The 22,133-nt window shown below is 44.8% G+C and overlaps 2 protein-coding genes across 3 annotated transcripts; one reads left to right on the top strand and one right to left on the bottom strand.

The window, feature by feature from the left end:
- Positions 1-489: 489 nt before the first annotated feature.
- Positions 490-14,706, bottom strand: SKA2 (spindle and kinetochore associated complex subunit 2). Of its 2 annotated transcripts, none has more exons than XM_054085241.1 (7): positions 14,548-14,706; positions 6,501-6,590; positions 5,711-5,887; positions 4,052-4,135; positions 2,616-2,655; positions 1,646-1,778; positions 490-950 (listed from the first exon to the last, which is right to left on the bottom strand). In XM_054085241.1, exons 1-7 carry the CDS (start codon positions 14,689-14,691, stop codon positions 824-826), a joined length of 795 nt encoding a protein of 264 aa, XP_053941216.1. In that variant the 5' UTR covers positions 14,692-14,706; the 3' UTR covers positions 490-823. The 2 variants fall into 2 exon arrangements, with proteins under 2 accessions (XP_053941216.1, XP_053941217.1); XM_054085242.1 differs by lacking the exon at positions 14,548-14,706 and adding an exon at positions 13,189-13,261.
- On the top strand, positions 14,354-21,954 carry PRR11 (proline rich 11). The gene is made up of 10 exons (XM_054085243.1): positions 14,354-14,563; positions 17,374-17,482; positions 18,401-18,554; positions 19,248-19,370; positions 19,662-19,910; positions 20,047-20,145; positions 20,631-20,740; positions 20,847-20,906; positions 20,995-21,091; positions 21,558-21,954. The coding sequence occupies exons 1-10, from the start codon at positions 14,404-14,406 to the stop codon at positions 21,624-21,626; spliced, it is 1,230 nt and encodes a 409-aa protein (XP_053941218.1). The 5' UTR covers positions 14,354-14,403; the 3' UTR covers positions 21,627-21,954.
- Positions 21,955-22,133: the final 179 nt, after the last annotated feature.

The raw sequence follows: 22,133 nt of genomic DNA, 5'->3' as shown, positions 1-22,133 counted from the left end.
ATTCCATGGTTCTATGAATCGGTGGGTGCCAGGGTCAGGACAGAGCTCTGTAGGTGCCAGCAGGTTCATGGACGAGTTCAGAAATCTGCCCTCTCCTCCCAATAGGCACTGATTGCGATTTGTCTCCTTTGCCAGCCATCATTTTTCACATAAACTGTCAGAATTTGATAAACGTTGGGTATCTTACTCTCAAATGAGGCTGAAATAAACACAAAATCGTCAAAGATGAAAAATTCCCCCCTTTTTTTTTTCTGTGAGGGTGATCAAACACTGCAGCAGAGGCTATGAAGTCTTTATCAATGGGAATGGCCAACCTCCAGAGCTCCCTTCAACCTCAGCTATTCCGTCAGCCTACAACTCTGCTGGACTGTAAATAAGTGTTCACATCAAAGAAAACTTAAAAGGGTCAGGGACTGGGTTTAGGGGTCAGAGCAGAGCTCAGGGTCAGAAGCCACATAAACAAAAGCGTTATAAATCGATGGCCTCATCTTCTTAGCTTTCATCATTTATTCAAGAACGTAAACACAATTAAGTGGTTTGGGTTATTTGTCCTAAAAACCCACTCAGGAATGTAAGTAAGAATATGGAAGTGCGACATGGCTAACAATACTCTTCAGAAATGCATTGACTATAGGCCTATAAATATCCAGAACAAAATACCAACCTCAATGTTTTTTAACTCCCCAATGGAATTTGTGTACAGAAACATTAACAGCTTTCCAGCAGTGGGCTTGGAACACCCAGATGCCAGAGGAATGCCTTAATAACCAGGAGCTACGACTGAGGTGCTCGTGTGTCTATTGAGGATGGACTGAGCTTCCATTTACACAACTAATTTAACATTTCCTTGTTTGTCAAGCTCCACAACACCAAGTTCTTTCAAGATTCCTATTCTTGAGTCTGTGGCTTTCATACTCCTCTTGTTCATCTCTGAAATACTCAGTGCTGCACTACAAGACAAAAGCAGAACAAGGCATCAAACATCAGGTCTGTCAGGAAAAGGCGGAAATGAATGGGTTTTGCGAGTGCTCTGTAATTCTCATGCTTATTCAGATTGTCATCGACTCCTCTGTGGTACTTCAAAGTGAGAACAGCCTTTTGCTGATCCAGCCTTAGGGTTAGAGATAGAATTCTCAACTAAAAACTTCCTTATGTTGAACGCCAGCCTGCAAGGAATCCACGGCACAAATTCCAGAGAGCAGCCAGGGCTCGGGGAGGCAGAGGGGCTGGTGTGGGGAGCACTGCGGTCACGGTGTAGCAAGAGGGCTTTGCTTTTCCAGTCTGGATGCGGACTCTGAGAGTTAAAAGACTTTGGAGGTACGACTGTGTCCGCAAAACTTTCCTGAACAGACCTGGCTTTGGACATCTGTACAGTGAAACTAAAGGGAAAAAACCTGTTTCTGAAGAACCTGACATTCAGGTTTGAAAATTATCATTTTCATATAAACTAATTTAGAGGGTTTTGTATGATAGCCTCATGCTCTGGGGTGTGTGCCTAACTAAGAAGGGTGCAGGGGACTAAAATCAAATTATGAAGTTGTAATATAGCAGCAAATGGATACGTAGCTGGTTTTGTTTAATTTGAAAAGGCTGAATTTCTTTACAGCATATAAAATTCTTAGTAATGAACAGCTTTGAGTCTTACCTGTTCTTATTTACAATGAAGTGGTCAAACAACTCCCTATAGAAATTGTTCAAGTCTGCTAGTTTAACAGTACTTCTGATACTCCTTGGGACGCTCATAAGCATTTCCTCAGTCAGTGGTTTGAATCGCAATTCTAAAAAATACGAAACAGAAGATATTTCTTTCTTCAGAAATTAGGCCAAAGATAGAAAGTCCTTTCATTACTTTTAAGAACCCCTCATAATGAGTCTAAAGGGAGATTTTCCAGCAGGAGGAAGGAAAGAAGGGAGATACTTCCTCCAAACTATCATTGTATCTGCAGACCCAGGGGAAAAATCACTTAATTTGAGATCTGGTTTGGATTAATAAGTTCAGTCTGTCACTAAATAGTTTTTTCTTAGGCAACTTCCTTTCTTTAAGTAGGGATAAATGGATTAAATAAGACCTATTGCTACGGTAAGACTAGTACACCATTTCTTCCAGCCCATAAACACAAGACTATCCACTTGAATCCCATCAAAAGCAAGAAAAAAGTCCCAGAGACCTGAGAACTATAGGTGGAATATACCTAAGGGTCCACTTTCTTATATTAAAGTCTAAATTGAAAGCAGGGATTACTAGTGCTTGAGAGTGAAAGCAGTGAATTTACTGTGCATCGTAAGTTCTCTGAGCTCAGAAACCAGACTTGGGTCCCAGCCTGACTTACTGTGACATTTGGCCCTATTGTACTGGGGTAAAACAGCCCTTATTTGTCAGCTGAAGTGATTTACAAGATCTGCCTTTTCAGAAAGTCAAACAGCTTCATTCATTGCTCTCTGAATTCTAGATAGTAACTCGGTATGTTTAAATAGCACAGAACTATTGTAGTCCAATATTAGAGATTGAAGTCAGAGGGATGCTATTCACAAAGCTTACTTAAAAGGAGTTGGTGAGAGATCAGTTAAGGAAAAATAAAACATAACAGTGGGAAGATAATTCTTTCAGCACTTACCTTCAGTTGAGTAAGAGACTGTGGATCCTGAATAAAATGGCTAAAAATAAACAAGAGATAATGTCAGGATTTGTTGGAATTTGGTTTAGAAATAATTTTTTTACCATTTCCTTTCTGCAAGAGTAATTTTACCATTGGATAACCAAGGATCTTGCAGCCACTGAAGCCAACAGCAAAATCTTAGGCATTAAACAAACCATGGTTTCAAATAAAAATAAGTTTAAAATGGATACAGCAAGATTTATATACAAGGCAGGTGAGGCTCTTCGGCTTTCTCCTTTGCATTCTCGTACGGATCTAGCTGAAAGCACTGCACATGCAGCAACGGAAGATGATGGCTTTCCTGTTCTCAAGCACTTTTCAGAGGCTGACAGCTCTGACAAGCCGAAGGCAGCGATATCGAACTCTCCTCAGCCAGGAACACAGCACTGACAAAAACATCCCAGGGCCTTCCTGCCACCTTTACATTCTTTCTGCCTTTCAGAGAACGTCTTCAAAACACGCTCAGTGACCACACAGGGACTGTTACCAATTAAACTGGCCGCGGCAGCTGTAGGATATAGCTCCGTTTTGCATTTGCCTTGTTTTATGCCAGCTGTATCTCAAGTGCTTTACAATTAAATAATGGAAAGACAGAAATTGAGAGCATTTATCAAGGTAGAAGGTATTTGCGAACAAAGAGCAAGTGAAGCTCCAAGATACGGGACAGCTTTCATGCAAACCAACCGTGGCAATAAAGGGAGAGAAAGCGCAGCGTTCCGTAACAGAAGAGTAGTGGGCAGTGAGGAAATATAGAAAAAGAGGTCAATGAGTTAATTAAGACTCTATGAACTTTCTTTAATAATTTGCTTTTAATATAAAACTCAGACCATACCTTTGCGGATAAGTCTATTAAAAGTTTGTGCATTGAGTAGCTATGGGAGAATACCTGAATTTTTAACAAGTATTAATTTAGAACTATGTTCTACTGCATTAAAGTTAGAATACACTTATCGTTACTCCAAAATATATTATACATTTAGCATTTTCAAGAAATTAAATATCCCTCCATTTTAACCGACATTGTTTGGAATTGGTTTCATTTTTCACTCCCACCCAAAGGCTTCTTCTATAATGTCTTAACAGAACAAAGGCATTGATAAGAGCAACTAACTGCATCTCTGACAATAAACATAAACGCATCCCAATTGAAAAATAAGAGGAATAAAATCTTCCATCAAAGCAAATTTTTCCTTTGTGGACAATGTAACTGGAGCAAAGTCATAAACGTAATCAGTACATAAGAAAAATTAAAAGGTTTGTTAAAAATTTTAGTCCCATTTCTGAAAAATCCCTCCTTTGAGAGGTATTAAGTCACAAAAGCAGCCCTTCTGCCTTCAGTGGAGCTACTCAGGATGGATGGTTTCTGCAATGCTGACACTCTGTGGCCTAATTACCTCTTCCACTAGCGACTCCATCTGAGCAGTTTCGCAGGTTAGCTGCCGTGCCGCAGCCTGTTCTTCTTCTGACAGAGGTGAGCACTAGAAAAAAACACAGGGAACTCTGAGACTTTCAGTTCCTGAGGTGATGATATTTACAGAAGAATTCGATATCTGTGTCACTCTTTTCTCGTGGAAACTAATAGCAGACTCCTGCTTTCCTTCACATGAAAACAATTTTACAAGCAAAGTAATTCCGAAAAATCCAACCATAGTATTCCTTTAACATCCAAATTATAAATGATTCAATAGAAAGTAGATAAATTATTCAAGAAAAGAAATATTTCTCTGAACGACTTGTGGCTGTCTGTAACAGCTTCATCCATCTTTGGTTTAGGAAATATAGAAGCTACAAGAAAATCTTTACCTAAAAAGTCTAAATGTAACTCAAGAGACAAGACTCTTCCACTTTAACAAAACCCAAATATGAAATTATACGTGGCAGCAGAGCCTTGTGACACAGCAAGAGGGAATATTTCTTCCTTTCTGTAAAACTACTGTCTTTTCAATCATTACACAGCACCTTTTATCTAAAAACTTACAGTAACTTGGCCTGAGCTGTTGACAGATTAAGTGCCTTCTCAGAACACTAAAGTAAGAACCGAGATCTGGGAATACAGTTTTGTCCCACCAGTTCTGTCTTTGCCACCAGACTACCCATTAGGTTTTGTGACCTAAATTGCCTTATTTGTAAAGGGACAAAAATCTATGCTTTCACAACCGCCCCAAAACTGTAATGAAGCAGCGTCTGAAGATCACTTACGAAAATGCGCTGTGTTGTTGGTTTTCTAACAGATAGATTGGCTGAAATAAAACTGATTTCTTTGCACTATCAGCAAATCCACTGCACATGTTAGTGTGTCTACTTTAACCGACTCATTCTAGACAGTGAAAATACGTTTGCCATTTATAGAATCGTAGTTTAGTTTGGGTTGGAAGGGACCTTAAAGCCCATTCAGTTCCAATCCCTGCCGTGGGCAGGAACACCTCCCACTGGATCAGGTTCCTCAAAGCCCCATCCAACCTGGCTTTGAACACCTCCAGGGATGGGGCAGCCACAGCTTCTCTGGGCAACCTGAGCCAGCGTCTCACCACCCTCATCATGAAGAAATTCCTCCTTATGTCCAGTCTAAATCTGCCCCTCTCCAGTTTATACCTGTTCCCCCTCATCCTATCCCTCCAAGCCTTTGTGAACAGCCCCTCTCCAGCTTTCTTGTAGCCCTTTCAGGTACTGGAAGGTCACTATAAGGTCTCCCTGGAGCCTTCTCTTCTCCAGACTGAACAATCCCGACTCTCTCAGCCTGCCAAAAAAAGCTGTTTAAAAGCTTTTTGTCCTTTTAAATTTAGTTTCACTTTCTAATTTCTTTAAGGTAGCTACTTTTAAAACAGCCAGTACAGAACTTCGACAGAGCCATGCAGAGAAGCACCCATTTCTATCAAACGTGTGTCACGCTGCTCACACCGTGATGGTATTATAATACTTCAACTCCCAAACTATCATCTGTCTTCTAAGAGTCTGCACGTATAACAGTTTATAACACTCACCTACATAAAGGTTACACACATACGTGTTCATTTACAGGAGTGAGACCTGAGTGATTAAAAGGAAAATACTACCTCAAGATCAGTTTGCTGCTGTAATGCCTGAACCGTCTTCATCGTGTTCTCTAGCGCAGCACGGATGCTCTTCATGGATTCTCTCTGCTCTATGGAAATTTTTTCCAGCTGCATACATAACGTTTTATAACGAGATTTCACCTCTGAGATTGATTCCAAGAGAGCAAGTGGATTTTCCTAGGTAGAAATCAGAAGTACATTTAAGCTATTTAAGAAGAGAAAATCAACGTAGCCACATATCAATTAAACGTCTTGGCATTAGACTGACTAAAATATAACATGAACAACCCTTTACAATGCTAAGTGTAGCTGTAAGCATCTGTTTCATCTACACATTTAGTTCTTCATTAAGAAAAATAATAGTGTTAATAAAACAGCACAACTCTCTGCTTCCACAACAACTATGGGTACCTTAAAGCCTATCCCGTCCCACCCCCTGCCATGGGCACGGACACCTCCCACTGGATCAGGGGCTCCAAGCCCCATCCAACCTGGCCTGGAACACCTCCAGGGATGGAGCAGCCACCACTGCTCTGGGCAACCAGTTCCAAGGCCCCCCACCCTCACGGGAAAATATTTCTTCCTAAAATCTCATCTAAGTGTCCCCTCTTTCATCTTAAAACCATCACCTTTCAACCCATCTAAATATTATAAATAGTTAATAATAAATAAACTAGCAACTAGATAAGAGAACAGCCATACATATTTTAAGATTAAAGAAAATTTCTCGTTTACTACCAACTTCATGGAAAATGCATTAAAATCTATTAATTTAATCTGAAAACACTACCTCTGCTGAGGGATTATCAGGAAGATTTTTCATTATTTCAAACTCCAGTCTGTGTCGAATATAATCCAGATCAGATTCTGCCTTCTGGAACTAAAATATTTAAGATCAGTCACAGTGTATTAAAAAAAAATACCCTCAAAACCTGCAGACAAAACACAACCGTTCGCCTTTCTGCTATTTCAGGAAAGCAGAAGCCTCCGCTTTAAAGGCTCAGGTACTGTAAGAGCAAGTTTCTACTCTTCCAATCCATTCCATTATTGGTTGTTAAGCACTTTTAGCCTGAAAAATATAAAGCGATAAACTTTCAGACTTAAGAAAGCCATTTTCCTCGCACGTGTGAGAATTAAACGCATGTGTACACACATACTCTTTCTTAATTCTCCTCTTTCCATTTGTCCAGCCCACATGACGGCTTTTTCTTGGCATGTTGCTTTTCTTTTCAAACATTAAAGGTCCTGTTAGCAAAGCGACAGCACTCAGTTATTTACACAGCAGAGATGATGAGTAAGTGATTGGGGTCCAAGCATATCAATGGAGATTTTATTATTAATTTTATTAGGAATGCATTCTCTCAGATGTTACAATACCTATAATGCGTTTTATTATTCCCAATAAACCAGACTGACAAATAGGTAATAAAATTTATGACATCACTTTTCTTTCCTACGGATAAATAAGGCACCAGAGCATTATCTAATTGCCTTGTAAAACAGTCTGCTGATAGCATTATTACTTAATTAATTTTCCTCTGCAATTTTAATTCCGATTAAGGACTTCTGCTTTAAAGACGGTTTTCCCAGTTCACAAAACACTCATGAATTTCTTAAAGTAATAAGTAGGGGATTTTACAATCACAAAAGAAATGATGACAGCAAGTTAAAACCGCTTGTGACTTATTAAACTTGGTTTTCTCTATTTATATCGAGCTTAACCCCAAAGTAATCATTACAACTTCTTAAGGGACCTAAATATGGCCATGTTTGTTAGTTACCAACTAGCACTGCTGTAATCATAGAACGGTTTGGGTTGGAAGGGACCTTAAAGCCCATCCAGTTCCACCCCCTGCCATGGGCAGGGACACTTCCCACTGGATCAGGGGCTCCAAGCCCCATCCAACCTGGCCTGGAACCCCTCCAGGGATGGGGCAGCCACAACTTCTCTAGGCAACCTGGGCCAGGGTCTCCTCAACCTCATGGTGAAGAAATTCCTCCTTAAGTCTAGCCTAAATCTGCCCCTCTCCAGTTCATATCCATTGCCCCTCATCCTGTCACTCCAAGCCTTTGTGAACAGCCCCTCTCCAGGTTTCCTGTAGCCCCTTCAGGCACTGGAAGCTGCTCTAAGGTCTCCTTGGAGCCTTCTCTTCTCCAGGATGAACTGCCCCAGCTCTCTCAGCCTGTCCTCACACAGGAGGTGGCAAGAAGGTGCAATCTTTCCTATAGATACACACCTTCATCCAATTTTCAAATAAAAGCTTAAAAAAAAGGAAAATAAACCCAGTAGAGCCCTTCAGCTTCTGTAAATTGAAGGGAACGCTTTTACCCGTTACTCTCACAACTTAGCATCTGACCAACCCCTGAAACCAGTCACAATAAAACATGAGAATAAAATACTTTTTATTACACTAAAGAGTTCATGTGGGATTTTTCCTAACGGCTCAACTGTTTCTGTTCTCTTCCACCAGCAAACATCTTTAGGTTTTCATTTCTAGGGCCAAGCACCCCAAAAAGATCTTTCTTTTATTTGTTTTCTCCAACCCTTCCATCTGATTCCTAATTATTGGGAAAGCAAACAATGACTATGGGTGGCTTTTAAAATTCTCTGTTGAGCTCTGATCCTGAAGTATGCAGATAGTGATAACGTGAGATCCACTAACACCACGCCATCACGACTCAAGGCATGAAAAGCTGAATGTGAAGCCGAAAACTCATCCATCAGGTGGCTGTAAGTTTAAGATTTGCGTTTAATGAGAATATGAACACGGTTCGGTAGCACTGCTTCCTCCTGAAAGTAAGCTAACAAAAGACACAAAATTTATTGTCAGCAATTTCAAACCACATTTATAAGCGCTCCCACCCAGTCCTCCACTAGGATGCATTTTTCCTTCGTTTCGTATTTATTTCTTGCTGTATTTCAAGGAACGTAGACCTGCAAAAACCTCACCTTAAGGTTATGGGTTAGGACCATTCGCATGGTAAGTACTGTACAACAATCACACAGAAACTGCACTTGGTGAAATGTAAGTTTGTCATTTACTCACAGGCTTAGAGGAAAGCAACAGAAATTGTGAAGCGGGTCTGAAGCCGCTGCTGCGCGCTCTGCTTTCGGATGCTTTGACAATACTATTGCACTGCTAGCTGTGAAGTACAGTAGTGCAATAAAGTCAGAGCATGCGTTAGCAGCAGGAATTCTGTACAAGTCATCAATACGCTTAAAATACACACTAGGAAAAACAGGTTAAGTCAAAGAGTGGTTTCTGTGGGTCACGGAGAACTGGATGAGGTTAATATTCACCGACTCCTAATATAGACACATAAGAACTCGCATAATTCAAGATATCATTATTATTATTCATAATTCTTGTCATTCCACTGACAAAGGGCGGAGGGGGAAGAGAAAGAGGAAACCACCCAACCAAATGCCAATGTCAGAAATTCAATTTGAAACAATTCGGTGCTTCTTTAACTGAAAACTACATTTCCAATTCTATTTATTTTTTAGGTTTGCCTCATAGCAAGCAAAGATTCTAAACTGCTATCAGACAGGTGTTCTCAAACCGCACTACCAGAAACATTTTCTGGACACCACAGTTTATTCATAGAATCATAGAATAGTTTGGGTTGGAAGGGACCCTAAAGATCCTCTAGTTCCAACCCACCTGCCATGGGCAGGGACACCTCCCACAGGCTGCCCAAGGGCCATCCAGCCTGGCCTGGAACCCCTCCAGGGATCAGGCAGCCAGGAATTCTCTGGGCAACCTGGGCCAGTGTCTCACCACTCTCATGGTGAAGAAATTCCTCATGTCCAGTCTAAAACTGCCCCTCTCCAGTTTATACCCACTGCCCCTCATCCTATCCCTCCAAGCCTTTGTGAACAGCCCCTCTCCAGCTTTCCTGTAGCCCCTTCAGGTACTGAAAGGTCACTCTAAGCCCCCCTCGGAGCCTTCTCTTCTCCAGGCTGAACAATCCCAACTCTCTCAGCCTGTCCTCATACAGGAGCTGCTCAGCCCTACGATCATCCCTGTAGCCTCCTCTGGACCTGTTCCTACAGCTCCATCTCCTTCTTATTTTGAGGATTCCAGAACTGGACACAATCCTCCAGCTGAGGTCTCCCCAGAGAGGAGCAGAGGGGCAGAATCCACTCCCTCCCTGCTGGCCGCGCTGCTTTGGACGCAGCCCGGGACTCGGTTGGTTTCTGGGCTGTGAGCGCACGCTGCCGGCTCTTGTCGAGCTTCTCATCCCCAGCACCCTCGAGGCCTTCTCCGCACGCTGCTCTCCATCGCATCATCCCCAGCCTGTACTGAAACATCAGATGTTCTCAAACTGCACTACAGGGAACATTTTCTGGACATCAGAGTTTATTCCTCTTATTTGCCGGTGTTGAATCACTTTAAAATGCACTTAAAGACAGACTCATTTCCCAGCACTGTGGACGTACAGGACCAGTGGCACTACCACGTGGATGCTGGAGCAGCATCAAAGTGGGGGTGTATTTCAGAAATCTCAGTACAGGAGTTTCTTTTTAACCAAACAGTAACTTCATATAAGAAGACTGAGAACTCTTAAGAGTTTGAAGGTGCTAAGATTCTCAACAACAAATCGCAAAGAAAGAGAGGAGGGAAGCAAGATGGGTGATTGCTAATGCACACACAGCAACAACCTGAGTCAACTCCACTCCCGTAACCCTTCTCTAGACACGCTGTAGGAAACACCAATGTGATCGGCTGTCCTGTCCTCTTTGCAGGGCACTTCTAAGAAAACAAAGACAGAATTGATAATATTTGTCATTAAAAGACCAGTTAACATTTCTCCTTGGCAAACAACTAGAAGACAAAGAGCATAAAGTAAAAAAATTACCAGCAATCCCATTTTACAGTTGTTTTTCAAATCACCCTCTGGTCTCAGCTATAAAATAACGACCTTTGACACCATCGCAGATAGTATCGCTGGCCAATGCCCTTTTAACATTGCACTGCTTTTTGTGCACGATCACTAGTAGTACAACATAAAAAGGGCACTGGACAGACACCACTCAGGCAAAAAGTAGGTCCACTCTACCAAAAATATAGACAGAAATAGACTAAATTGCTCTAAACGAGGCTCTCTCAGCTCATCTGACAGTTTATCCATTTTTTATGAAGCTTTAGGAAACAGAAGGCCACAAAACATCTCTCAGCGCACACTGCTGAGGTGCACAGGGGAAGGCACGAGCTCCGCGTGTGGAGTCCTGAGCATTAAGAGTTGATGAAATGAACATTTCTCACCCACAACTCCCATACCGTGTGTCACGAGAGGCCCCGCACTACATCTATAGAAGCGGTCGGAAAGATCTCCAGTCCCAGCTGGCTTCAACGAACGCTCGTGCAGTACAGTCTTTGGTGCTGATGTCCCAAAATATAACACCCCATATTCCTATTTAAATTGTTAAAAAGTCAGCTTTACAATCTTTCGCGTAACGAATCTCATCGTATATTGCAGGTGTTATGGTTCATTCAGCTCTTCTTGTTATTGTCCTTTGAGCAAGTCTCAAGTTCCATCAATTACCTGGTATTTTCATACCTATTGTTCATTTTAAGGCTCCTACAAATTAGTTTATCCCTGGTTCCGTGAGACAAAAATGAAGCTTTCCATGAAATGCATGTCAAAACCTCTGGGGAAATAAGAAGCGTTATTTTATCACAGTGCTGTGGGGAGAGCTGACTTCACAGGAAATCCAGGAAGAAGAAACAATGAGCAGAAGGAAAAGCAAGAGAGACAATGCTGCGATATGTAAGATGTAGTGGCCAAGGTACGTGTTCTGATTACCTTGAACAAGGACAAAGAGAAATATTGCACTTTTGAATGAGGTTTGGGTAGAGGAAATTAAGAAGTGAAATTGTTTGAGGTGTATTTAAGAAAACACTCTTTCCTTAGGAAAAAAAAAAAGAAAAAATAAAGAGACAAAATGGGTGAAAATGCAGCTGTGCCATCCAGCAGTTTTAATGGAAGAAGGCAGCCAGGCAAACCCTCTTCCATCTTCGGGTCGAAGAAATCAACAGAGGAATCAAAGAGAAAAATGTAAGATTAAGAGGGTGAAAACCAAATCAATTTGGGATTACCCAAATGATCTGGGGCAATCAGAACAAGCTGAAAGACCAAGGTGTAATCTCCAAACCTCTGGAAGCCGTTACACACCATCCATGCAGATGATCGACTGGAATGAGCCCCGTGCCTTGAAATGATTTGTGCAACGATCATTTTGGTCTACTTGTAAAGTCGATTGCAAGACAGTGACTAATTACCACCCTTCTTCCACTACCCCTGTTGACTTTAAGGAGGCCAAAATACCTCTCTGACTATTTATGTGGCCTAAAATGAGAATCACTTGAAAGAAAGACTTTCAATAAAACACACAGATAAACCATAACGTTAAATAAATAAATTCAACATCTCACCTAGGTATCTCTGAACAGATTTCTAAAGTACCACTTCTAAACTAGGCTTTACGAACAACAAAAAAAGAATCAATAATGCTAATAAAAGACATAGGAAGATCAAGTTTACAGTATGGGCAGGGCTGAGGTTTTGAATTGGAAATTAGGAGAAGTTCAGAGCTCTGACAAGAATGCAGTACATCACTGGATTAAGGTATTAAAGCGCATAATTACCACTCGGGGTATTCAGTATGATGACCGCAGTTCAGTAGCTCAAAAAGAACAACCCCACCTCCTCAAAACCACGGTTTCTTCAAAGAAAAGAAAACAAAAGATGCCACCTTGGTTTTAAAAGTGCAGTAAAAATGAGAATTAAATAGGATAGTTTGAATTTTCTGATCCTTCAACTAATGCAGACGTTTTGGCACTTATTCAAACTGTCACTTCTCATTCCTTAACTGAAGTAGCACAAGAGCGTAAAATGCTCTCTCAGAAGGATCTTATGATTGCAACGACCCACGGGTCCCTCAGTGAGATGACAAAGGTGTGCTTGCAGAACACGCTCACATTTATATGACTTCCCAGAAAGTTGCTTCTTTCCGGACAACAAACCTTTCCTGTCCCTCTGCTCCCAACACCTTAAGGGACACGTTAGGCTTCTGCTGGAGAAAAGTGACCGAAGGAGCAATAAAATAAGTAAAAGTAAACTAAGCATGTTTAAACACAGCACATCTTTTGTGTGTTGTAGTGAAAATCTAGCACTTGTTAGGATAAGGGATTCTGTTGGATATATGATATTCCACACCCTGTTCTCCCAGTGTTCCTCCTATTCTTAACTTCTTATTCCACTTTGGTGATGTTACCGTGTACAGGTAAGAACCGTGAGATTATTAAACTCATTTTCACTTATTTGAGAACTTGAAATAAGACTGTCAGAGCGATAAAAAAAGGAGTTACTATTACAAAAAGTGGATTTTTTTTTTAATTAAGCTAAAGTAGAGTTAAATTTCATCTAAGCTAATGTAATTTTGGTAAGTTAGACTGTCCCTCTGATCTCACATTTTCTTTCCAGCAGTGTTTCCAGACACCATTGATGCTTCGGAGGCGGTAACGGCTTGTGCTCAGCGTGACCCGTGCTGAGCAGATCTCTCAATCGCCTCTGCAGTCTCTCTCAAATGGGCGGTCAGGCAGAGCGGGCTCCAAAGCTCCAAATCACCAAGAGATTTGCCTGCTGTGTCGTTCATAATAATGTTAAAATTAGACCTTGGAAGTAATAGAATATGCATAAGATTCTTGGGAAAACTTATCCATATGCATCTAAGTGGGAAATCTCTTCTGTCCCAGCTCTCGTCTGGCTGCACACGATTGATGGAGCTCGCTCCTCGTGTTGCCCAGCCCTGAGAAAGGCTGTTTGCTTCCTAAAACTCCAGAACGAGTCTTAGAGAGTCGATCCGCTGGCATTTTCGGTATCAAGAGGGGAAAAAAAAATAAAGGTATCTATTCTATTGTGTGTCTCAACGTACTTTCTTCTCCACAGGGAGACTTGATTTATCAATTACAGTACCCAACCCACCGTTATGACGATTAAAATCACAAACAAATGGAAGTTTCCAAGCAAAACCCAAAGCAGCTTCGTACTTTGGAGACCTGTGCGAGCACTTTAATGTACGTAAAGATGCAAGAACATAAACTGTATTATCTACTTAGCATTTGGATGCGTAAAATACTCCTAAAGCGTGAAAGCAAAGTTAAATGAAAGCTTTTTAACTAAAAAAAAATCAAGAGTAAACGACTTTCCATGACACAGAAGCCCAAGATCTGAAGGATGCTACAAGGAACCCGGGTGTTTAAAGGCACAGGGTCCCAGTGCCTCTCAAGACACGAAAGCACAGCTTCGTCCTCTCCCTTTTTTGCCCTTTTTTGTGCTTTTCCGCGGGCAGCAAAGCTGCTCTGCCCCGGGGAAGCCTTTCCCAGCACTCAGAGCAGCAGCGCAGCCCGAGCTGCCCTCCATCCCCCCCTCCAAAGGGAAAATGGACCCGCCCAGGTGCGAGCTCCCCCCGCGCGGAGAGAGAATGGAGCGGCCCGAGCGCTCCGCTCCACGCCCGCCATAGGGCAGCGGAATAGCCCCCCCCACCCCCCGCCCAGGGCAATAAGCGCGGCCGGCAGTGGGCGCCCCCCCGAGGTGAGAGGGGAATGGCCCGGCCCTGCCCCCCGCGCCCACGGGTGAATGAGCGGCGCCCTCAGGCCCCGCCCCCCGCGGGGGGGGAGCGCAGAATGGACCGGCCCGGCCGAGCGCGCCTGACCCCGGTGGGGCGCGAGGCGAGCGGCTGCCGCCCCTTCAACCCTCCACATCGCCTCCCGTTCTCTCCGCAGCCTCCGAGACGCTCCCGGCGCGGCCTGGCCACCGCCCGCACTCACCATGGTCTCCAGCTTGGTAACCGCCGTCTCCATGTTGAATAGTTGACATTCCTCAGGCGGCGGCGGGGAGAGCCCCACGCCCCGCCCGCGGGGGGGCCGCGCGCCCGCCCATTGGGCACCTGTCACGCGCCGCGCGGCCCCCATTGGCTGCGCGCCCGCAGAGGCCGCGTTCCATTGGCCGGCGCGGAGCGGAAACCCGCCGAGGGGGGCGGGCCGAGCAGTGGCTGGGAGAGAAGGGAGAGCGCTGATTGGCTGCGGCGGGGAGCGCCGCGCTGCCATTGGGCCGGGCTGGAGTCACGTGGTGATTGGCTGGGGCGGGGAGCGCCGCGCTGCCATTGGTCCAGGGGAGGGAATGAAGTGCAGGACGCGGCCTTTGGCCTTGTTAACCCTCCTGCCATTGGTCTCAGTCCATGGGTTCGGCCTGTTCGGATCCCTTTGGAGCCTCCCTACCCTCCAGCAGATCCACACTCCCTCCCGGCTTAGTGTCGGCTGCAAACTTGCTAAGGGGGCACTCAATGCCTTCATCCAGTGCATTGATACAGACATTGAACGGGTCTGGACCCAGCGCTGAGATTGGTTGGGAGGGAGCGCCGTGCTGCCATAGGCCTCCCTGCCCTCTATCCATGGATCCTTGCTGTCCATGTACCCCTGCAGAGCCTCCCTGCCCTTCATCCATGTCCCCCTGCGGTGCCTCCCTGCTCTCCATCCATGTCCCCCTGCAGAGCCTCCCTGCTCTCTATCCATGGACCCCTGCGGAGCCTCCTTGCTCTCCATCCATGGATCCCTGCGGGGCCTCCCTGACCTCCATCCATGTCCCCCTGCAAAGCCTCCCTGCTCTCTATCCATGGATCCCTGCAGAGCCTCCTTGCTCTCCATCCATGGATCCCTGCGGGGCCTCCCTGCTCTCCATCCACGGATCCTTGCTATCCATGTCCCCCTGCAGAGCCTCCCTGCCCTCCATCCATGGATCCCTGCTGTCCATGGATCCCTGCAGAGCCTCCCTGCCCTCCATCCATGGATCCTTGCTATCCATGTCCCCCTGCAGAGCCTCCCTGCCCTCCATCCATGGATCCTTGCTATCCATGTCCCCCTGCAGAGCCTCCCTGCCCTCCATCCATGGATCCTTGCTATCCATGTCCCACTGCGGAGCCTCCCTGCCCTCCATCCATGGATCCCTGCTGTCCATGGATCCCTGCGGAGCCTCCCTGCCCTCCAGCAGCTCGGCCCTCCCCGCAGCTCAGCTCCCCCCGGCAGCCGGGCCGCTCCCCGGGCACGGATGAAGCCCCTTTCCCCGCCCGCGCTGTTCACGGCTCAGCGGGTCCCGAGCGCGCAGCCAATGGCCGTGCGGGGGGGGCGGGGGCGGAGCGGCCATTGGCTGCGGGCAGCGCGGGAGAGGTTTGAATCGGCCGAGACCGGGGCGAGGTGAGCGGGGACCGGGACCGGGAGAGAGGGAAAAGAAGGGAAAAGAGAGGGGAGAGAAGGGAAATGGAAAAAGGGAGAGGAGAAAGGAGAGGAGAAAGGAGAGGAGAAAGGAGAGGAGAGGAGAGGAGAGGAGAGGAGAGGAGAGGAGAGGAGAGGAGAGGAGAGGAGAGGAGAGGAGAGGAGAGGAGAGGAGAGGAGAGGAGAGGAGAAAGGAAAGGAGAGGAGAGGAGAGGAGAAAGGAGAGGAGAAAGGAGAGGAGAAAGGAGAGGAGAAAGGAGAGGAGAAAGGAGAGGAGAAAGGAGAGGAGAAAGGAGAGGAGAGGAGAGGAGAGGAGAGGAGATGGGAGAGAAGATGGGAGAGGAGGGGAGGGAACTGGGGACAGGATGGGAAAGGAAATGGAAGGGAAGAGGAGACAGGAGGGGAGACGGTAGAGGAAAGGAAAGAGGAGAGATAGGGAGGGGAACAGGAGGGGAGAGGAGGGTGCGGGTGGGACAAGACATAAGGGAGAGGACAGAACGACAGAAGAGGGGACGGAAGGAGATGAGAGGGGACAGGGCTGGATCAGACCAGACCCGCAGTGGCAATGTGTCCTCCGTCACCCGTGACACCTCACAGAGGTCGGCGGCGTGCGAGGAAGCAGGCGGCCCTCAGCAGGGGTTGCTGGGGGTTCCAGCCCAGCCCTCAGGGATCCCGGGCCCTCGGTCTGTGTGGCCTTGGTGTTGTTTGCCACCCTTCCCCATAAGGGTGACCTCACCAACATGCACTGTTGGTCACTTTGGGATAAAGAGAATCTGTCCGCAAAAGGTCCATGTGAAATGGTTCTTCTAGCATTGTCCTCTCCTCCCTGTCGGGTACGAATACATCCCGGTGGATCACAGGAACTTTGGGGTGTAGTCATACCAGTTGTACATAACTCTTCCAGCCAGACATCTCTGAATGCCTTCTGACTGGATCTCTGAGATGCAGTCCATGTTCTTCCCTGCCGATTCAGTGGTAGCTCCATCCCCATGTGAAAGTGGATACATTTCATAGAATCATAGAACGGTTTGGATTGGAAGGGACCATGAAGCCCATCCAGTTCTGCCCTCTTGCCATGGGCAGGGACACTACAATTGATCAGGTTGCTCAAAGCCACATCCATCCTTGAATGTGTCCAGGGATCAAGCATTTACCACCTCTCTGGGCAACTCGGGCCAGTCTTTTACTACCCTCGGTGAAAAAAAAAAATCTACCTAATATCTGGTCTAAACTTCTGCCCTTTTAGTTTAAAACCATTACTCCTTGTCCTATGGCTACAAGCCCTGCTAAAAAGTCTTTCCTCGTCTTTCTCATCAGCCCCCTATAAGTATTGAAAGGCTGGTTATTTCTCTGCATTAATTTTAAATATGCCTTTTTTTTAAACAGTGATGGCTAAGTATAAGAAACACCGACGAAAACGGTTAGCCAGAGCAAAATTTCTGCTGGAAAAAAAGCGAGAGGCTGCAAACCCCCAGGGCTCAGGCTGTTCTCCACGGTAAGAGGCTCAGTTTGAATTTTTCCTTTTAACTCAAAGTTAAAAGCGATCATGTCCCTGTACTCCGTACTGGTGAGGCCACACCTGGAATCCTGGGTTCAGTTCTGGGATCATCACAACAAGAAAGACACTGAGGGGCTGGAGCACATCCAGAGAAGGGGAACGGAGCTGGGGAAGGGTCTGGAGCCCGGGAGTTATGAGGAGCAGCTGAGGAATCTGGGGCTGTTTGGCCTGGAGAACAGGAGGCTGAGGGGAGACCTCCCCGCTCTCTGCAGCTCCTGGAAAGGAGGTTGTGGTGAGGTGGGTGTTGGTTTCTTTCCCTAAGTGACAAGCGATAGGACAAGAGGAAACAGCCTCAAGTTATGCCAGGGGAGGTTCAGATTGGATATTGGGAAAAATTTTACCGCAAAGGTTGTCAAGCGTTGGCAGAGGCTGCCCAGGGAGGTGGTGGAGTTGCCACCCCTGGAGGCATTTCAAAGCCATGGGGATGTGGTGCTTAGGGACATGGTTTCATGGTTGCTTGGCAGATTTAGGTTTACATCGGGGTTGGTGATCTTAAAGGTCTTTTCCAGCCTAAATGATTCTGTGATACCGTGAACTGAGGTAATGGAATTGTGTTTGGAGACTGACTACATCCTGGCATGGATGCTGTGGCCTTGTTTCATCTTCTATTTCCCTATCTATCATTAATTTTAATGAGCAGGAAAAGCAACTGAGGTAAAAGTGTATCGCAAATATTAATTTCCCCCACTTCTAAAAGTGTATCACGGTCTTTCCTTGTCTCCATGCGTTTTTTATGCTGTTGTCACCTGCTGTTGCTGGTACTTGTCATTTCCAGGTTTTTGGTGACAGTTAACCTCTTAAAAGGCTGAAATGATAAATATAATTATGGCCTCATTCTGAAATATTCTGCACCAGGTCCGCAGGTGATCCTCCTCCAAACACGTTGCCTGTCCCAAGCCATCTGTCCTCACTCTGGTCATTCGCTTTGCCCAGTGTGAAAAATGTGGTGAAACCCTTCACAACAACGGCATCGTTTTTGTATTGTTGGTGCCAGAACACGGTTGCACAGGCAAGTTTTTCTGCTTCTCTACTTTTGCTCTTGTGTGAGGTTGTTTGTAGCGCTCTGGACGCACAGTCAGGTTTGAGAACTAAGCTGTAACTTCAGTTATGACTACTGAAACATCCAAAGTCTATTTTGTGTTTACTGTTGAAGGAATAAGTACGAGAAGAGGCCACTGTGGACATGAAAAGCATACATGAAATCGTATGGTTTTTCTTGCAGCATCAAGAGGGTTTGCAGTGCCAGAGGGTGCAGTCTTTCTTTCATAGCAGAAATAATTGTGCCATAGGAAATACGTCTCCTTTACGGACACTCTGGAAGGGTAGTACCGTTAAACTCTAGATTTTGTGGATGTGGATAATATCCCTGGGTTTGCTGCTCAAATATTAAATGACCGTGGAGCTGTTCCTGGTTCACTGCTGTACCATAAACCATCCCAAACGCTAGTAGCTCATTGCAAGGAAGGCTGGGTTGGAATTTAAACAGTCAAATGTGAGTTGTATTTTAGAATGACGTTAATTTTTGTTCTATTTGGGTTCCTGTCAGAAAATACTTGTTGAAATGCTATCTCTTCGTTTTGTGCTATCCCATTGACTACAATGACAAGGCTTGGTGACAGAACTTTCAGCAGCAATCAAAGCCCTGTCTCTGGAAACGTAACTTGGTGGTGAAAACACTTATTTGGTTTCTTTTTATGCTTAGAGTTTTAAGGTGGTTAAAGACACCATATTTCCTTCACAAATCTACTTAAGGGAGCTGAATACGTTCAAGGAGCAACTGGAAAAGTTGGAAACAGAGCTTTCCAGACTACAGGAAACACTCCAGGTGAGTCTCAGTCCCCGTGGGACAGGGTAATGTTTGCTTGTGTAAGGGTGCATGGAACTGTGAGAAGTGCAGATAGACTGAAATCCAAATAGCTCAGCACTGGGCATCGTTTTACCTCTTCTTTGCATTCAGCGAAGAGGTTACTTCATAGCTGGAGGGAACTGCTTTGCTGGCGAGTCTTGTAAGAGGCTTTTTATGTAGTTCTGGATCAACTGAAGCCAGAACCTCTGAAACTCCATCTACTTTTGCCAGTGGATTTAATATTCTCTTATTTGTTTATTTTGTTTCCAGATGCATGGAGTGGCAGCCTTGCCTTCAGAAAATTCTCTTTGCTCAAGGTGTAATAAACCAGTTCTGGGTGCTGCTGTACAACTGCAGGCGGGCGCCCCGTCCCCAGCGTCCAGGCCTTCTGCGATACAGCTGCTGCCTGTGTCCGTTCCACCTCCACCTCCTCCTCCTCCTCCTCCACCACTGCCTCCACCAAAACTGCCTCCAGCACCTCTTCTCCTCAAACGGGGCAACGGCTCTCGAGCACCTCTGGTAGGGAGAGAAGGTTCCTCTGTTTCTTCATTCATAGCTGGGTTCTCTGGACCTGGTTTTATGAGGAACGCGTGTCTTTGTGAACGCTCAATCCCTTCCGCATCCTAATTTCCCTTCCAACCCCCTTTGTTTTGAGGCACCGTCACTGAAAACAGAGGGGCCGATGCAGATCACTCTCAAAGACCTCCTGAACGTTAAACTGAAGAGGACAAACAGCAACGTGAAGATAGACAAGGTAAACTGGAGAACACTGATAAATAAAGGATGGCATATCAAGGCAAACTCCACGCCCGGACCGGTGTGTTTCCTGCTGTGCTTATCATAGCCTCTCAGAGGATTTGTTTCAATAAATTAATTCTTCTCTTCCAAAAACCCAGTGGTCAGCTCTGAGTAATCCTTCTAATGCTGCACCTGGGTATTTGAAGTGAAGAAATAAAGTAATGCGAAGCGCAGGGCAGTTCTCATTTTAGATTAAGGCCATGTAGCTTTATGTCTCTGTTATCAATATATTTGGGACTTTCTTTTGCCTACCTAAAATCTTATTTGCAAAAGGGTTTTTTTCTTTAATAAATCTATTTTTGTCCAAAACACATTAAAATCTTAATGATTCAAGAAAGCATTAAAGCCATGAACCACAGCAGTCTTTCAGAGTATAAATGTTAAATAGATTTAAGGTCAGTGCGGCCTTCTAAACTTTATTTATTTCTTCTCTCACTTCAGGCAGAATCACCAGTGAAGACACGCAGAGCGTTAATTACAGTCTCGGATTTACAGAGTATTAGTCTGAGACCTAAATCCAAGCCATCAACTCACATTACAAACTCCTTAATGTAAGACACTTTCTACCTCTCTTTGATATTAGATTTTCTGTTATGAACAGTGATGAACTCTATTTACAGAGTGGAAAATATATTAGCAGCCTGGTTTTTTTTTTAGTACCCCTCCTAAAAATGAGTTAGATCTTCGAAGACATCTGAAGAAGGTCAATATACAAAGGTAAGTTCCTTTCTGTTCTCTTGTTATGATTTTCCTGGAAAAAAAGTAGAGAACTAATCATAATTTCCCATGTTTCCAATCTTTTCAGAAGTCCTGGGGGCACTCCACTAAATAATAAAGAAAATACTGAATGTGGGTCTGGGTTGACACCATTAATGACAAAGGCACTACGGCGCAAATTTCAGGCAAGTCATGGGTCCTCCTTTATGGAACAATAAATTTTAAAATCCAAAGAAGTTCATACAGTTTTCTTCCCTACAGTGCGGTGCCACTGATGTCTATTGTGTAAGTCACCTTCTACCCATTATTCTCCTCTCCTCAAGTACTCAGTTAAGGCCGCTTGTCTTACTGATTCCCATTTTAATGATAAGGAAACTGCAGAATGGAAATGCCTTTGCGCATCTCCAGCAGTTTATTTGAGAGTGGTTAGAGGAAAAGTTGCTTTTTCAATGGCTTTTCTAATGCCTCAATGTAATCTCCAACTTGACAGTTCCAGTTCCCAGGAGAACAAAACCTGAGGGTTCATAACCCCTTCTATTTTGTCTATGTTTTCTTTTATGAATGTCAGTTATGACTTGTGCTGTATTTTAACTCAGTTGTCATTAGGACTGAGTTCATCCGCAAGATCTGACCCTTCTATTATTTTGACAGATGGCTCATCCGCAGAGTCCCTCGCCTGCCCGGTTAAGTGCCGCAAACAGCTTTGACGATCAAAAGTAGGTTTCTGGAACAATGCATTTGTCATGTGTCGTCAGGAAGCCGCTGCAATCCCATATTTATCTCACTCAGGCATATGTATTTATACATAAATCAAGTGCATGCAAGAGCGGGGCATTATGAACCTCTCTTAGCAGATTTCTGCTTTTTAAAGGCAGCATATTTTTAATGCGTCTCTCTCTGGTTGCATCTTCTTTTTTAACAGAAAAAAAAATGAAATTTCCTATGTCTTTTGATACCTGTCTGCTGCTCACGCAGGGACTATTGCGTCCCCAGCACTGCTGCTTCTTGTAATACAAATATCTGTGTTTGCTGAAATTCAGTATTGGTTTTACTTTTTTTTTTAACAAGAAAGATCTTGATGATCATTAAACTGGAACACAGCAGCTTAGCACTGCTGTGTTATTAAAGTGAAAGGCTGTGAGTTTCCGCAAACAGCTTGGTTTTGTGGGTAAGAACGTGTGAAGCAATGGCAGCGTGCGTCGCTTTGGCGGTGTCAGGTCACCGGAC

Source organism: Cuculus canorus, chromosome 20, assembly GCF_017976375.1.
Source record: "Cuculus canorus isolate bCucCan1 chromosome 20, bCucCan1.pri, whole genome shotgun sequence".
NCBI lineage: Eukaryota > Metazoa > Chordata > Aves > Cuculiformes > Cuculidae > Cuculus > Cuculus canorus.
This window is presented reverse-complemented; position numbering and strand designations above follow the sequence as displayed.

What these genes read in the sequence shown, in the direction of transcription:
- PRR11 (XM_054085243.1), top strand. Translation starts at nt 14,404, where the DNA reads ATGGACCGGCCCGGCCGAGCGCGCCTGACCCCGGTGGGGCGCGAGGCG. An exon ending in GCCAGAACACGGTTGCACAG is followed by an intron (nt 18,555 to 19,247) that starts GCAAGTTTTTCT and finishes TTTTATGCTTAG; the next exon opens with AGTTTTAAGGTGGTTAAAGA. An exon ending in GACTACAGGAAACACTCCAG is followed by an intron (nt 19,371 to 19,661) that starts GTGAGTCTCAGT and finishes TTTTGTTTCCAG; the next exon opens with ATGCATGGAGTGGCAGCCTT.
- SKA2 (XM_054085241.1), bottom strand. Translation starts at nt 14,691, where the DNA reads ATGGGGGCCGCGCGGCGCGTGACAGGTGCCCAATGGGCGGGCGCGCGG. An exon ending in TTACCAAGCTGGAGACCATG is followed by an intron (nt 6,591 to 14,547) that starts GTGAGTGCGGGC and finishes TAAATATTTTAG; the next exon opens with TTCCAGAAGGCAGAATCTGA. An exon ending in TTCATTGTAAATAAGAACAG is followed by an intron (nt 951 to 1,645) that starts GTAAGACTCAAA and finishes TTTGTCTTGTAG; the next exon opens with TGCAGCACTGAGTATTTCAG.